The sequence below is a fragment of the Lissotriton vulgaris genome, chromosome 3_1, assembly GCF_964263255.1.
Source record: "Lissotriton vulgaris chromosome 3_1, aLisVul1.2, whole genome shotgun sequence".
In the NCBI taxonomy this organism is placed as follows: domain Eukaryota; kingdom Metazoa; phylum Chordata; class Amphibia; order Caudata; family Salamandridae; genus Lissotriton; species Lissotriton vulgaris.
Genome location: NC_141689.1, coordinates 1,360,653,200 through 1,360,670,795, shown reverse-complemented (window position 1 = coordinate 1,360,670,795; position 17,596 = coordinate 1,360,653,200). Strand labels below are relative to the sequence as shown.

General features: G+C 46.3%; 1 protein-coding gene across 3 annotated transcripts in view; it reads left to right on the top strand.

The window, feature by feature from the left end:
* The window catches only part of HOOK3 (hook microtubule tethering protein 3), a 1,217,139-nt gene that overhangs the window by 321,838 nt on the left and 877,705 nt on the right, over nt 1-17,596 (top strand). For all 3 annotated transcript variants that reach the window (XM_086961833.1, XM_086961832.1, XM_086961834.1), the window contains exon 6: nt 11,562-11,629. In XM_086961833.1, coding sequence (XP_086817959.1) covers nt 11,562-11,629 — 68 coding nt within the window. The remainder of the gene's footprint in view (nt 1-11,561; nt 11,630-17,596) is intronic.

The window sequence follows — 17,596 nt, the reverse complement described above, 5'->3', positions numbered from 1 at the left end:
TGGATATTGGGGAAATAACAATAGAGGGAGAGGCAACGAAAGTTCCAGCAGGCAGCCTTCACCAGCACTAAGTACCTACTCCCTACAACTTTTCCCTGACCACACAAAACCTGTCTTTGGTGGGGGGTTGAGGTAGTGTGGGGGTGGGGGGGCTGGAAGAAAAATCTTTTCAGACAAATGGGCTCTTATTTAGATTCAACACTGTTACTGCCTATAGCTTCAATCATTCCCTCGCAACATAACCCCCTCGCCTCACACCTCAACGGAAGAGGTATGAACCCTACTGCAGAAAGAAGCCTTCAAATCCATTCCCATACAACACCAAGGGTAGGGGGCTTACTCCCTTTACTTGCTTATCCTAAGAAGGTCGGGTTACTTACACAAATTCAGCAAATGGAGAGGCAACAATAATAATCGTTAAATATGAGAAATCAATTTTGATAGATTGAGACACATCCTTCGCAAATACAAAAAGGACCACATTTTTATCAAATGAGTCTTGACAAGATGATGACAGCCAAGAAATCAAAACATGATGATCAATGAAACAGCACAATATAGAAGGTAACTTGATCAGTAAAACAGCATGGAAAAACAGCCAACGCGTTTCGCCCGATTGCGGCTTCCTCAGGGCTGTAAAAACAAATATATACACAAAATCAAAACTTGAGTATATACAATAGAGTCCTAGATACTTAACAATAAAGAGTTACATCAGGAAGCTGAACATAATAGGCATCATAGTTGTATGTTCACCTGCTGTATATTCAGCAAGTTGATATTAACTATCACAAATACTAGTATGAGCAAAGAACACCACATACAGCAAAGAGAAAACATCAGTAAAAGAGATTAAGAAGACGAAGGAAATTATACAGAATGCAAGGAGAAAGAAAAGCGAGGGAAAAGCCAAAACAAAAACCATAAATATATCAAGTGAAAAAAACAAATAGTCTAAATTTCACAAACAGACACGACAAAATACACTAACACACCAAGTTTATTGAACACTATCTTTAACTTTAGTCCTGTGGCAGTGGACTAGGGAGGTGGGCAACTCCTACGGTCTAAGATTGTGTACACTAATGTATATGTTGGTTGTGCAACATTTAAATCCCCTACTGCCTAGCTTTGCTATTTCTCACACTTACACGAATTCTCCATCTCAGGCCCCTTAACCGAGATATCCTGTTGGAACATTTTCACTTGGTAACCCTTCAGGACGTCATACCTCTGCTACATCAAGGTGAGTTCAAGGCGAGTTCATGATCGCATTGGATTTAAATGCTGCATATGTCCATAACCCCATCCCCCCCAGCCACCTGACGCTACCTGCGCTTCATGATATGTAACTGTCATTATCAAGTCAAAGTCTTGGAGTGGCCAAGCCAGCCAAGATGGTGGACGTGTTAGCCTAGGGCTCCGCGACCTGGCTTAATCATAGTCCATAGTCCATAATCCATGCTTACTGTTGGGGGCCCCAAACCAAGCCATCAAGACATTTAACACTGCGGAGCCAGAGCCCGATCACCGCTAAGCCCGAGAGCCATTGCTGTAAGCCACGACACCGCAACGAGCACTCCTCGGCATCACTGAGGCCACCAGCAACATGAGAGAGGCCTAGCTTGCACACACGCACTCGAACAACACTGGTGGCTGTACAGCCAAGACTCCTCATCACCGAGGCAGAATACCACCGAGATTCAGCACTAGCCCCCGGGTGTGCTAGAAGAGAAAACTCAGCGAACGCCACAGCCGCAAACCAAGAAGTGGCGAGATCAATCCCCCCTAACACAGCTGCAGACAACGGTACCATGAGCCGCGGACACACGAGGCGGGGGACCAGGCCCAAGGGGATCGCTCCAGCACAGACCACAGTCAGCTCGAAGAGAGAGCACAACGAACTCCGCAGCTATCAATCAAGGAGCGACCAGGTCTAATCAACCCCTGCCCAATGGAAATCGGTAACTAACCGAGGATTCTACAGGTGAAGAGGGCCACCGGATACTGAACTAATCGTCGCCATAACACTAGCAAGCAAGGCAAAGTACCTGACGAACAGTCAGAGACAAGAAATATATGTGGACATCGCTCACTTAAATCCACAGTGGAGCCCACACACCACTAGCCTCAACTCCACTAAAAGAAACGCTCCAACCTCTACACCTAACTGAACCACTGCAATACGTGCGGCATAATACGAAGAGACACATCCATCCCAGCGAAACCATGGGCAGATTGCGATCCAGTGCTGGACCACCAGGATCCACCTTAACGCAGAGCCACTCTCGGCCACTAAACTCCATGAAGAGGAATCTGAACAGTTCTCAAACCTCTCCATATCTGACAAGCTAGACAAAGTATTAGCAGCCATCGAACACTCCAGAATCACCTTGGTAAACAGATTTAGGGCTCTAGCTACAGATCTCAACTTCCTACACGATGAGCACCACAAATTAGCTGAGAAAGTCGCAGATGGGGAAAAGACACTTACCGCCCTGCTGCCCCTTGCAAAATGACAGCAGGAAACGCCACGTGAACTCCAAGCATGGGTGAATACTCTGGAGGAACAAACAAGCTATCTAGAACGATGCTCACAAAGAAGTAACATTTGCGTGCTAGGCCTACCGGAAGGAATTGAAGGCACAGACCCCATCAGCTATGCAGAAACCTGGTGGCGGTCCTTTACACCCAGTTCGGAACTTACTGCTTACTTCTAAGTGGAACGAGCACTCTGAGTGCCATCCCGACGCACCCCACCGGAATCCTCCCCAGGCCCATTACTCATGAAGCTCCTCCAATTCCATGACCGAGATGCAGTGCTTTGCGAGGCCTGGCAGCACGGACCCATAAGAATTGAAGATAAACAAGTTATGCTCTTCCCGACTACTTGCAGGCCATGCAATGCCAGCGATCTACATTCCTGGAAGTCGAGCGTCGCCTCTGCCAACACGGACTCCAATTCTCATTACTGTTCCCAGCACGTCTTAAGATAATACACAACGGAACCACAATATTCTTCATCAATCCTGCTGAGGCCTGCATCTGGTTAGAGCAACATCAACATGGCCTCTCACGATCAGCTCCGAAACGAATGGATCCACCACAAGAACGCAAATACAAGCACCACCCTGGTAAGAAAAGTAAACCGCGCTCCGACTCCCTGCACCCCAGCCCTATAGCGTGATCCCTCGACCTAGAGCAAATCATTGCAGAACGCAGAAAGGCTCTACAAGCAGCGGCAGACGTTGGGCCACCCTCAGTGGACACAGATGACGAGAGAGGCCTGCACATATTCACCTCGGAGGAGGAGGGCAGCGACACAAACACCTCTCAAGCAGGCTCAATGACTCCACCTATAGTGACACTGCGAACGGCGGACACGCTTGATAGAACACTAGCCAATCATAAATGTATATACATATTGCACGCCGTGCCCAGAGTCCACTACTATCAAAATTAGTCTGCAACACCATAGATATCACACAAACAACCGTAGGGCCCTACTAACAACATAGATCCTACACACGCCATCACAGTGCCATCCCACCCCCACATAACACTAGAGAATTAGCATCATGCGCAGTTTGAACGTATTGCCCATTGCGGAAGGTCCTGTGTATTGGGATTTTTCACTACCCCAGTTCACACCATTCTGTCCTCCTCCTATACACATGCTACACACACAATTACGGTCGAGAGCCATGTGAACGGTGGTGATCGCATTGATCATGTCGCGCCTAGACTATGGCAATGCGCTATAAATTGGGCTACCGGAAAAGTTGTTACGCAAAGTACAAGTTGTGATGAATGATGCAGCTAGGCTGATCTTCAAGCTCCCTAGACGCGCACGGGTCACTCCCCTGCTGCAAAAACTTCATTAGCTCCCCGTCAAACAATGGGCTAGATTCAAGGGCCTCTGTGTCGCCCACAAGGCCCTCTATGGGCGGGCCTCAAGATACATCTAAGAGTGACTGGGGAACTGCATCAAAGAAGGGTGAGCCTTCTCTGTCCTTATCCCGCAACTGTGGAATAAGTTGCCTCGCCACCTCTAGTTAGAAAAAGACCCTCCTCTTCACAGAGGCATAACGCAGACTGATCAGGAGCTAACATTCCCTCATGGGGGCGGGCTGTGGCTACTCTCTCTCAGCGCTTAGAGACCTGCCGGTATTAAGCGCTCTACAAATCGCAATTAACATAACATACCAGGGAACGTGTGGGAAGGAAACGGCATCACTCACCCTTACTACCTGCACATCCACATCATACTCTGCAACACACTAGTGACCTGAATATCCATACCTAAACAGAGTGGTATGCACACAGCACGTAAACGATACACAATGAACGATATAAATGAAAAAGCAACAAGCACAGGTAGCAGTGCTGCAAGAAATGCAGTTAACAGTTGGGGAATTAGATGAATAACGCAAATGCTGGCAAGGAACCTTCTGTGCAATCACATACTCTGCATAAGCATGGGAGCGTTGATATGTCTGACCAGGGGTTCCCTTCCAGGAAGCAAACCGAGTGACCGACCCAGGGGGACATTATGCCTTATTAGAGTGGCTTTTAGATGGCCAACCGATCCTCATAGGTAGTATATATGCCCCAAACTACGAACAAGGAAAAATCTGGGATGCCCTCTCAAATGTTCTGGCCCAATTCACCACAACACCATAGATATTGGGAGGGGACTAGAACTGTGTCATGGACCTTTCCTTAGACAGGTCACATGCCCTACACCCAACATCCCTAGCTACCAGACAAGCAAATAGATCGAACACTTGGACGCAACATTGGTCCGTAGTGGATGGCTGGCGCAGCAAAAACCCAACAGTAAAAATGTAGTCCTTCCACTCCATCCCTCATGACCTTCGGGTACGCTTGGACTGATTATTATGCTCACCTTCCATTTTTCTCAGGATTCGAAACGCAGACTACCTTGGGCAAACCTTATCCGATCACAACGCACATCGGATTACCATTGCATGGCAACCCCCCACCCCCAGCCCCCACTTGGCGACTACCAAGCAAATCTTTAGAAGATCAAGCATTCCGGCACGAGCAGGGAAAAACAATTGGTGACTATTTCATGGAAAACACCAAAACGTCCACAACAAGAATGCTCAAATGGGATGCATTTAAAGTAGTCCTTAGAGGGACATGTATACGTAAATATCAGGGATTCGTGCAATATTAGACCGGCGTATACACGAGGAGGAGCATAAGTTAGCGTCTTTCTCAGGCAGCAGATATGGGTAAAGTGTTGTTGACACCGGTATCAGATGGCAAAACTGCATAAGCAGCTGCTCTAGCTGACCTAAGGTGATACAATTCCAGGGAGCACCCATCCTGATTATGCTGGGAGGGCGACAGTGCAGGAACACTACTGGCATGGGTCATACGACAAAACACTAGTGTGTGTCCGATAACAGAAATAATTACCCCCACAGGAATGACAGTCTACTCCCAAGCAGATATCACCCGAGTGTTCTTCAACTACTACGAGGAAGTCTACAGAGCTCCCACACAAGTAGATCCTATGTTGATAGAGCAATTCCTTACCACCCTCCCATTACCGCATATCTCCCAGTCCGACAGAACCTCCCTCGACCCAGCTATCACGGCCAAAGACGTGACACTAGCAATACAAGTATTGGCCAGTAACAAAGACCCAGTCTTTGATGGCCTACCTATGGAGTATTACCACACCTTTTCCATGCACCTGGCACCAAGACCAGCAGACGTGTACAAAGCAGCACTGGAGGGCGGGGAGCTTCCAGACTCACTCCGCAAATCCTTAATAGTCTCCTTTCTAAATCCAAAGTGCGGCCCACAGCTCCTGTGGTCCTGCCGGCCAATTGCGCTACTCTCAGCCGATTGACAAAATCTTTGGTCAGATGTTGGCGACCGTTATGCCTCGGTCCTCCCAGTGTTAATACATCAAGACCAATCCGTATTTGTCCCGGGTAGGAGCACATTTGCCTGCTGTTCCATGTTAAGGATCGGGTGCAGGGCCAATTTTCTGGCGCTGCATGTCTGATCCTGGACCTGGAAAAGGCCTTTGATACTCTCTCAGGGCCATATCTTTTTCCTGTGCGCCAATGTATGGGAGTAAGCCCAGCATTACAAGCGTACACACGATTAATATATACAAATACTACATCCAGAGTCCGAGCTGGACGTCTCATTTCAACTAACCCCCCCCCCCCCCCCCCCCCCCTCCTTCAAGATATCCAGGAGAACCTGACAGGGCTTCCTGCTCTTACCTCCTCCTCTTTGCCCTGCCCTCAGGAGGGAGGGCAGAGACTGGGGTATTCTATTATCGCGTACAGGACATTACGAAGGACCTCACGCCCATTCTCACTACCCTTACAGACTTCGCCAGAGTGGCAGGCCTTAAAGTTAACTGGACAAATTCTTCTATCCATCCATTTAATTCCAATCTCCCCCGACAAATTATACGAATGGGAGATGCGAAGTATACCAGGAGCGCAGATGCCCCCCAATATCAAGGCGTACGACTATACCACACCCCACAGGATAATAACGAAGGCAATCACTGTAAAGTATTTGCAGGCATCCGCACATCCATTGGGTTTTAGTGCACCCTCCCACTATCCTCCCTGCGAAAAATTGCATTGACCAAAATGTTAATATTCCCGCTTCTCTTATACTATTTAGCAAACCTCCCACTCATCCCCCCCTTGCTTGTTCTTTCAGGAACTGAACAAACAATTATTCACACTCCTGTTGGGGAGAGGGCGCCAACGGTTGCCCTGGCCAAAACGCAGCTACCAATTGATCAGGGCTGAATAGGATCCCCATCATTTGAAGCATATTTCTTGGCAGCACAGCTCTAGTGGTTATCATGATGGACAGCAGTGCACACACTGGAGGAAACGGCTGTAAACACAGTTCCGCTGCCTTTGGCAGTGATCCGATGCATACTCTTGCCGGGCTCCCACGCAACAATGACCCACCCCCTACAAGTGAGAATAGCACGGTCCTGTATGTCCCCCATCTATCCACTATCCTGAGAAAACCTGCCATATATTCCTTGGCTACCCCTCGTGGGCCTACCCAAAGGTTGTAAACACTACACCTCACGCACTCTGAAAATCTGGACTGACCACTCATAGAGGCAGGATCACTTTTTGCAGATGAACAGCTAATCTCCTCCGATCTCCTCGCAGAGGAGTATGAACTCCCCCAAGAGCAATTCCTTGCCCATTTTGGCGGCCAAGATAGTAGAAGTCAGTAAATGAGGAACATCCAAAGAAGACACACTCTGTTACGAAGAGGCCAGTGGAATATGCAAATGACCCATCTCCATGCAACGGGCAGTGCTCCTCCATGATTTCAAACAAATCATCACAAGCACTACGCCCCAGTCGCTATCACCACATATATCTCAAGAACCGACCGACACTCCCCACCCACAACTGGGCACAATAACGTATGCCACCAGAACCACAAGCAGAGCCCGACCAGAGAATCACCTTGTACAACTCCGAATAATACTCAGACACTAGATACATGGACCACACCCGATTCCCCAAAGATACCAACACACCGATGCGGCACACCCATGCCCAGCTCCACCATCTTTACCATTCATTGTTTGTACTAAGCATTTGCCACAACACGTAAGGTCATCATAATAAGACAGTCAAGGGTTCACAACAAGAGTACAATAGACATAATGCAGTATACCCAGCACCGCAGTACTTGATAGTAGCACAACACCCCCTTGCGCTAAGTATTCTATCCATATGGAACCCACAATATGTGTCTGTATCTGAGATACATGGTGATACTGTACTGTTCATCTCTTTAAACTGCTGTTTATATGTATGTGAGGAAAACCAAAACAAAAGTACGATATTTTTACAAATCTATTCAAAGTCTTGCCTTTGAATATAACCTGCTGCCCAAGGATTTTCACCAAATGCCTAGCAGTAATCATAACTCATCTAGAAACAGGAGGCATTCTCGTATTATGCTATTCTGACGATTGGCTAATGAAGAGTTCAAGCAAGCTTCAAGGTCTCACCCATAGACATACTTCTATATATCTCCTACACACTTTAGGCTTTACCATCACCAAGTCCTTCCTAGGGTCAACCCTTAATTCAGTAACGGGAAACGCTTACGCCAGCCAAAAAAAATTCATGGCTTTCTAGCAGCTTGTCCCTCTTTTTCAGCAAAATGGTCTTCGGTCAGTCAATTGCAGCACAATAATCCACAGTGGAGGATCATGTGTTGGCGAAGGGCAGTGCTCACTGTTGTCTGCAGTTGTGGAACAGAAACAATTTGTTGCAGGGCTGGCCTATCAAAGACCCTTCACCGCAGATCACCCGTAGGCGCATCACAGGTAGGGCGAGGGGCACATCTCAAGCTCACAGTTGCTCAAGCTTTGTGGACTCACAACAACCGTACAACCACATCCACTACCTTGAACTCCTAGCAATTGATATCCCTCCAAGCCTTACTCCCACAGATACAGGGTAAGGTAGTCTTAGTTCGAGCAGACATGACCGCAATGTACTACCTGCAGAAGCACAGCATCGCCTACTCTCTCCGCCTATTCCATTTAGCTCAGTTTGGCTTTAGACCCTCCACAGCCGCATACATTTAATAGGGGCGTACCTCCCGGGAGTGGATAACGACTGAGCAGATCTACTATGCGGCTCGCTCAGAGAAGTCCACAAATGGAAACTCAGTCCTCTGATCCTCAACAGCTTCTTCAGATGTTGGGGAACTCCACAGAATGACATGTTTACCATCCCAGAAATGGCCCAATGCCCAAGCTTCCCCTCCAGGTTCCCACAGTTCATGGGCAATGGACTGTGGATGAACTGACCAAGGATATATGCTTATGCTTTCTGCCTGTCTTGCTTCTTTGCACTAATAGTGTGCCAAACATCAGACGCTCCTCCTCGTATCACTCAACTGGGACCGACCTCCCTTGTACTCCTCTCTACTCAAACGTCCATCTACCCCCATGAAAAACCTCCTAAAAGGTTGCACCTTCTCAGCAGAAACCAAGGTCAGTGTGGTCATATAGACTCCAAACAGCTCAACCTAGTGATTTTGCATTTCACATCTTCGAGTTTGGCAACCTACACCTCCCACACAAGTGTGTGGATATCCTCAAGGAAGCATGCAGACCAACTACTCAAGCTTGCTATGTGGAAAAATGAAGGAGTTGTTCCATGTCTTTATCCTGAAGCACATAGATCCATTAAAACCTGCAATGCATGGCATTATATGCTACCTTCTGCATCTGAAACAATCTAGGCTAGCATACACTTCCATTCGATTTACTTTACTATTCATAGCTGTTTACGTGCATAATAGAGAACACTTTACCCTATTCTGTATCCAGTCATCAAGGCTTTCATGGAGGACATCAAAAGGGTCATTCCTCCAAGGATGCCTCGAGTCCCAAAGTAAAATATCAATATAGTCCTCGCCAGGCTCATGGGTGCCTTACTTTCAGCCAATGCATTCCTGCCCTTTCCAGTACCTCTCCTAGAAGGTTGCAGCCCTAGTGGCTATTTTCTTACTCGGGCGTATTAGTGACCTGAAAGCGCTCATGATACAGGAACCCTACATCCAGGTCTGCAACAACTTGGTAGAACTACGGACGAACCCAAAGTTTTTGCCCGACATTTCATCTCAGCCAGACCATGGAACTCCCAGTCCTTTTTCCACAGCCAGAATCCGCAATCGAGAGAGCCCTTCAAACTTTAGATGTCAACAGAGCTCTTGTGTACTACATTGATAGGACCACATCTTTTTTTATGACAGACCAGTTGTTTATAGCCTTTAGCACTTTAAGATTCTGTGGGTTTGCTTATTTTCTTGAGTGGTTTCCTCTATGGTTAGCTTAATTGATTATCACTAAAAGCACAGGACAGTGTGAAACTAAAAGACAATAGCACTTAGAAAAAGCATTTGTGAATCAAGAATCAAAAGCACATTTTAAATTGTTTGGGGTTAGCAATTCCATATATTTAACATGATCTGAAAATATTGGCTCTCAGAAGATTGCTAGGAGCAATCAATTTCAAGGTTTTAACAAGTAAGAAAATGAGTTATAATCCTTCAATGTATATTCTCTTAAGTGGAAACCTTTCATGTATTTTGACACCGCTTTACTCTCATGCAATTCTCCAAATAATCGTATCTTTCTACCACTAACCGGCAGCATGAGAATCATTGTCCAGAGCTGGCTTGACTCTGTTTCGTCACTTCTATGCCGAGAGTGAATTAATTTCCCTAGTCCAGTTCACTATGGGCAGAAAGACGAACCTGTTCCACATTTTTACAAATTTTTGACTTCGACATTTATTTCATGAAGTTATCCCTTACTTCACTATGGAGCCACCAGAGTCCAAACCTCTTAAACAGATCCGCAGACTCACCACTGGGTGGCCAGATTGTGTTCTTCTGCCAGGATAGTGTATAGCAAAAATGCAAACTGTAGTAGGGGACAATGGGAGCGGTGTGTTCTGCCAGGGAAGTCTATAGCAAAAATGCAAACTGTAGTAGGGTACAATGGGAGCCGGATGTTGATGCTGGGGTTTCAGATGAATGTTGGAACTATTGCCACCCAAACATCAAAGGTCTTTTAAACATAGACACAAGATACTTTTTAAATTCTTATACAGAGCATATTGTACACTTAATAAACTGCTTAGGATCGACCTGACCACCAGGCATGAATTCCCTAGATGCCATTTCCATGTGTAAACTTTATCCTTTTAGCCTGGCGTTTGACCTACAAAATACAAATACTGGCAGCAAACAATGCAGACATTGCAAGCAAGTCGGTTTAGTTTGACTTTTTACTTGTTCTTCTACTTTTACCATGTATGCCATTGCTGATGATAACTATATCATTAATATATTGTGATTTTAATATGCATGTCTTATGGTTTGTTTCAGCTTTTAACAAATGAAAAATAAAAGAAAAAATTCCCTAACTAAATTGTCTAATGAATCTATAACTCAAATTTTTTTTTCTAAATGTGCTACACATTGATTAACCAGAAACCTATGAACTTTTATTTAGCTTAAATACCTATTTGTATAAGGTTACTATGTAAGTAATCAATGGCCCTGCTACTATAAGCTAAAGTACGTCTCCTGGCTAGCTAAAGTTACGTTGGGTCTGATTTTGATTTGACACTTCAATATTCTTTCAACTTTAGTGATTTATCCAGTGATAGCTATATCTAAGACTGTAACAGCCGAAGATAACATGATAGACTGATTTTAGTGAGATTAAATGCAAAACCAGAGTGATTTGCTAGATTAAGCATGCATGAAAATTAATTGTATTCATTTTATTCCTGAACATCTGGGTTTTGTTTGTTTTTAGAAATCCTGAAAAAAGGAACATTGTTTGTTTCGCTTTCGTAATTGTTCTGCTTTCTTGATAGTTTCACATAAAGCTTTAGATGACATTAACATATGCCATTCCTTTCCTTCGGGTTATTTACACGATGCATGTATTAAATTGTGTATTTTATTGTTTCTGTTTTAAGAATACATCCAGACCATCATGATGATGGAAGAGTCTGTCCAGCATGTTGTCATGACGGCCATTCAGGAGGTATGTTAAATCTTGAATAGTGCTAAGTTAGATATTCAGTAAAGGGTTCATGCTTGTACAACCCAATATATTTTCTAGCTAGTGTTTAGCGATACTGATTAGATTGTGAGTCTTGTGCCTCCTGATTTAAGAGGTTGGTTGGTAAACTCATTAAGTTTTAGAATGTTAAAGTGCATGGTGAAATTGTAAAAACCTACTTCTGCTTAATATGATGAGTGGAATGTTGCAAATTAGAATGCCACAATTTGTAAAGAGGCAGATCTGTATTCAGCCAAACTGATACTTTTTACCTGAAGACATAATCCCTGATTTTACTCTTTTTTTTGATCAGACAATGTTGAACTTCCATTTTTCTTTTAATCAGTTTTCACCATCCTATGTTCACACCTCACAGACCTGTTGTCAAGTGTTCTCTCCCAACATGAAGCCACATACATGAAGGGGTGTTGCTTAGGTCTTCAATCTTAGACGAAATGCTTTATTGATTAATACAAATCATTACAAACTGAGATATAAATACTTTGGAATGTGTCAGGAACTTGATTATGCACATTTGATCTGTCTAATATCACATCTTTAAATGACAAAACACATATAATACATTGTGTTGAGAATAATATCAAGGTACCTTGTGATTCGATTCCGTATTTCACACCATTCACAAAGACATTACATCAAATTGATGATAATGTTCTCAATAAAATGATCTACACTACCCCAAATTTTAAAATTCAAACTTAAAAATACCATAGTTGAAGTGCAATAGATAAAAGTCACTTGTGCAGTGTCTAACATCAATAACGAGTGTGCACTTGTGTTGAAAATAATATCAAGTTACATTATACATTGGTTCTGTATTCACAAAAGACCTCTCCAAATGGATGGTAAAATGTTCTCAAAGGAACTACCTACACTACCCCCAAATTTAAAATTCATAGTTAAAAATACCATAATTAAAGTGTAATAGTTAAAGCGTACCTTGTCAATGTCTTACATCTAGCAGCAACTTCTTCGATGTCTTAATTCTAGCAGCATTAAAAAAAACATTTGAAAGAAAACAGGCGCCCACACTAAGTGAATAATTGATTTTGTATTCAGCTTTTACTCAATTACTGCAGGCAGATTAAACAAAATGTAACTTCGGTTTGAGAGCCATACACAAAACTTCAAGAACAATTTCTGGGATTACAAATTCCATTTAGCATTTTTGAGACTAACCGCATTATCCAGTTAAACAAATCATTAATTATCTAGGCATGCATCTAATGTTAGGTATCACACTCTGAGAATAGCTTTTTTTCTGCGATAAGTATGAACTTTATAAACTGTGAAATCAGGCAGGCATGTTCCCAGAGAGACAAGTTATGATAGCTTGCCGACATGTTCTCACCCCTAATTCATTAATGATGGATTTTAATAAAGCTTTCCTCCCTTCTAACAGTTGAGGACAAGTGGATACAATATGCATAAAAGATTCATTATAAAACCCACATAACCTACAACTGTTTGTGGGCCAATTTATTTCCCATGTAGGGATTTCATCCTTTGTGGGGTGTCTCCTAAATCATAGCAACATAAATCTGTCTGGTAAAGATGATTATAAATGGGTTATGAGATACAATTGTTGTTCTAATTTAGTGAATGAGTTAATTACTGACCAGGAGTGACTCTTTTTAGCAACTAGTCTTTGTCCAGAAGAATCGCTAGAAAATTCGCTGATTTATTTATTGTCTGTTTAAATGCCACTTTGCTCCTAGCTACATCTTCAAAGGGCGGAGACTTAAAATTGTCTAAACTCTCCATAAATAGAGACTCCAGCCCCTAGTCTGCTCATACCTCATTATCTCCTGCCTACATTGGTTCGCTAGAGTGCCCAGGTCTGAACAGAGAAAAGAATATAACGATTTTAAAAAAAGCAGATTGTCTTATTAGAGTTTGTCTTTTCATGCCAAATTCCAATCTGACATTGGCATGCCCGATAATCTTTGAAACCGTAAAAACAGATTTAAAAACTTTTATTTGTAGGTTGTCAAGAGTTTTCGAGTCTTTAACTCGAAAAATCACTGAATCATAAGCCAGAGTGGGAATCAGCTTTGCTTTCATTATCTTATGCTTATGCTCATGGTTTGGACATGCCGACATATCTCTCAACTTCCTAAAAGCAAAGGACAAGGCTGTAGCTTTTGCTTTTTTGTTAATAAAATGCTGTTTAAAAGACAATCTGTCATAAAATGACATACCCAAGTATTGATAGAATTTCACAGTTTCAATAAGTAACCCATTAATCTTCCATATCTTATTGTCTAATTTTGTACCACTAATTGAAATACTTTTTGTCTTCTTGGTATTCATCTGTAAACCATTGACAGATATATAGTTATTAAATGAATCAACTAATCTTCGTAGACCTATAGCAGTGTGACTTAACAGTATGGTATCATCTGCATACTGTAAGTATTTAATATCTGAAAGAGACACGTTAGTTATAGATTCCTTACCTTAGAATATCCCCAGGCGTCAGACTGGATCCGGAAAGTTTTGCTTAGCAGTACCCCTGCGCATCAATAGATGGTGACCTGCGGCTCCGTGTCCGTCGCTGGCGTAATATGCGCCGAGATGCCGTCACAGAGACTACTTAGGCGCCACCCATGCGCGCTGGCGTTAATTCTTTCTTTTGCCGCGCCAGTAAGCGCTGATCTGGTTAGAGCAGGTACCCTAGTCATTTTTTGACTATTCTTTTGAGACTTTTGTCTCGGCTTGGGTTCTCTGGTGCGAGTAGGGATGCCTGGTTTTAAGTCTTGCGGGACCTGCATTCGCAATATGTTGGTGGTGGACCCTCATGATGTCTGTCTCTACTGCCTGGAATGCGACCATGACTTCCGGTTCTGTCTGGACTGTAGGGCTATGGCCCCGAAGGCCCTGAGGGAACGGCGCCGGAAGTTGTTCGAACTTTGGCTCTCTTCCCTCGCCCTTCCTGGTCCGGGGGTCGTTCCCGTGACTGCTTGTGGAGTCGGCACCACCACTCCTCTTCGGGTAAGAAACGGCACAAAAAGAAGTTGAAGCGTTTTCGCTCTCCGACGTCCCCAGTCGGTGCCTGGATGTGGGCGAGGGGGATAGGGACTCCGCCCCTGGGGCTCCTTTGGAGCCTGGAAGTCCTGTGGCCTACCCACCTTACCCGGGTCCGTCTGCAACTCCAGCACAGATGCAAGAATTCCTTGCTGCTATGGACCGTCTTTTTGGGCCTCTGGCTCCCGCCGGTGCGTCTTCGGGCTCCGCGGTCCCGTGTCCGGATCCTGCTGGTACATATACTCCTTTGGCAGATCCAGTCCCGGCGCCACCAGCGGCATCGGCTGTGGCGCCGCAGGATCCTGCGCCCCTGGCTCCGGCTTATAGCTGGGTTCAAACTGAAATGGCATGGTAAGCAAAACAACTATGGATTTAGGCCCAGATCTATGTACTGAGGTGAATGTATGACATAGTTCTGCATTCTGTCCATCAACTGTTGTTTTTGCATTTGTCACCCCGAGTGGGTCGGTTTGCGCAGACGTGAGTCCCGTGCTCTCCATGCCACTGGAATCAAGCTATCCTGGCTGATGAGGGAGGAAAGCCCGAAACCGAACCTAGGATGCTTGTTTCCAGTTCAGGGAGGACCTGGCTTGGCATTTCGGGCTGGACTGTTCCCATGGGGCACAGGGTCAAGACTGATTTGCATATAGCTGGGTTCAAACTGGAATGGCATGGTGAGCAAAAAACTATGGATTTAGGCCCAGATCTCTGTACTGGGGTGAATGTAGGACATTGTTCTGCATTCTGTCCATCAACTGTTTTTGCGCCTGGTTCCAGCCTCGGCGCCAAGAGGTCCTATGCTGCCGCTCGGGCCCTGGTGGCACCGCAGTGGATACCACTGGTTCCACCTCTGCCCGGTTCCCGGAGGGTTTTGTCCCCTCCTGGGATCCGAATTGGGAGCCGGCGCCATTTATTCCTTTACCGGTTCCTGCCCCGCTGCCGAGGCCTTTGCCTTCTGGGCTGGCGAACGAGGATGACTGGGAAGTGTTTGAGGACCCGTTTGCTTGTCAGTGTGATTCTGAGCAGGATTGGGTGGATGACTTGGAGGAAGCTGGGGGCCTCGACATCTCCTCCGATACGGGGCTTGCCTCTCCCCCGCCCACTATAGAGGAATGCATCTCGTATACGGTGGTGCTCCGTCGGGCTGCTGAGGTCCTTGTCCTCGATCTCCCCATGGTGACCCTGAAGACAAACCTCCTCACTGAGGTGCTCCAGCCGGCGTCCAAGTCTTCGGAGCCGCTGCTTTCCTTTAATGATGCCCTCACCGTAGCCTTGTTAGGCACTTGGTCACGGCCCGCCACGGGGCCCCTGTGGATAAGAACATCGCTAGGTGTCGTCGCCAGGCATCATCGCCCGGTGACCCTGCCTTTCTGACCACTCATCCTACACCCGAAAGTCTGGTCATTCAGGCTTCTACGTCTGAGTGCCTTTCCCACGGCTCCGCCGGATAAGGTCTCTAAGAGAGATTGTAGCAGTTTGGCAAGCGGTTGTTCTCTTCGGCCAGCTTAGTACTGTGGTCAGTGAACACCGCATGCCTTCTTGGCCGCTATTCCCATGCTGTGTGGGATTCCATGGCTGAGTTGTTGCCTCGGTGCCCCGAGGAGGTCTAGACTGTCATGTCTCAGGCTGTGGCTGAGGGTAAGGACACGGCTAGATTCTCCATTAGTTGTGGCTTGGACACTGCAAACTCCCTTGGTAGGGCAATTTCCACGACCGGCTGAGGTCCACTGGGTTCTCCCTGGGTGTTCAGAGCTCGCTCATGGACATGCCTTTGACGGCACTCGACTGTTTGGTGATAAGGCCGACATGGCACTGGAGCGTTTTAAGGACTCTCGAGCTACGGCCAAGTCCTTGGGCCTTTCCACCACGCGACCAGCCATGTCCACGTTTAATTCCTTTCGTGGCCATGGCAGAGGCGCCCCAAGCCGTTAATTCAGCCAGAAGCCTGTGCCAACCGGACACAGCGGGCCCGTGGGTGCGGCAGCCGCCACGGTGGCTCCGGGGGCTGGTGTGAGGTTCAGTCCACCTCCGCCCCGCGACGTCTACCTTGAAGCCTGTCTGAGCTTCGGGTCGCATCCCACGCCAGTGTGTGGCAGGATTCGCCATCACCTTCCCCATTGGCGTTCTGTCACTTCCGACAAGTGGGTGTTGCAGCTCGTTCGGAGGGGCTACTCCCTCCCCTTCGAGTCTAACACCCCCGGCCATGCCTCCTCATGTCGTGGGATCACTTTGCACTTCTCCAACAGGAAGTCACAGCCCTCTTGGCCAAGGGGGCTATCGAGCGCGTTCCTGGGCCAGAAGTTGTACGTGGTTGGTATTCCCACTACTTTCTGGTCCCCAAGAAGGACAAAGGGGGCTTGCGCCCCATTTTGGACCTCAGGGACGTCAATCGCTTCCTCCGGAAGGAGAAGTTCAAGATGTTTCACTCTGGCTCGGGTCTTGGCTGCCCTCGACCCTGGAGACTGTATGATAGGGTTGACTTGCAGGACGTATATTTTCACAACCCCGTCCTGCGGGTCCACCGGCGTTACCTGCGGTTCACCATAGGCCAGGAGCATTTTCAGTTTGCTGTGCTCTCCTTCGGCCTTACAAGTGCCCCTCGCGTGTTCACGAAAGTGATGGCGGTGTTCACAGCTCATCTGCGCAGGTCAGGGGTGTCAGTCTTCCCCTACCTCGACGACTGGTTGTTGAAGGCGGCTCGCACCAGGCAGTCGTCACCCACCTTCAGACTATGGCCAACCTCCTGCACTTGCTGGGGTTTTCCATCAATGTGCGGAAGTCGCACCTGAGTCCCTCTCAGAAGCTCCCCTTCATCGGGGCGGTTCTGGATTCGACACAGTTTCGGGTTTATCCTTCTGAGCAGCGAGTCCGGGATATTCAGGCTCTGATTTCGATCTTTCA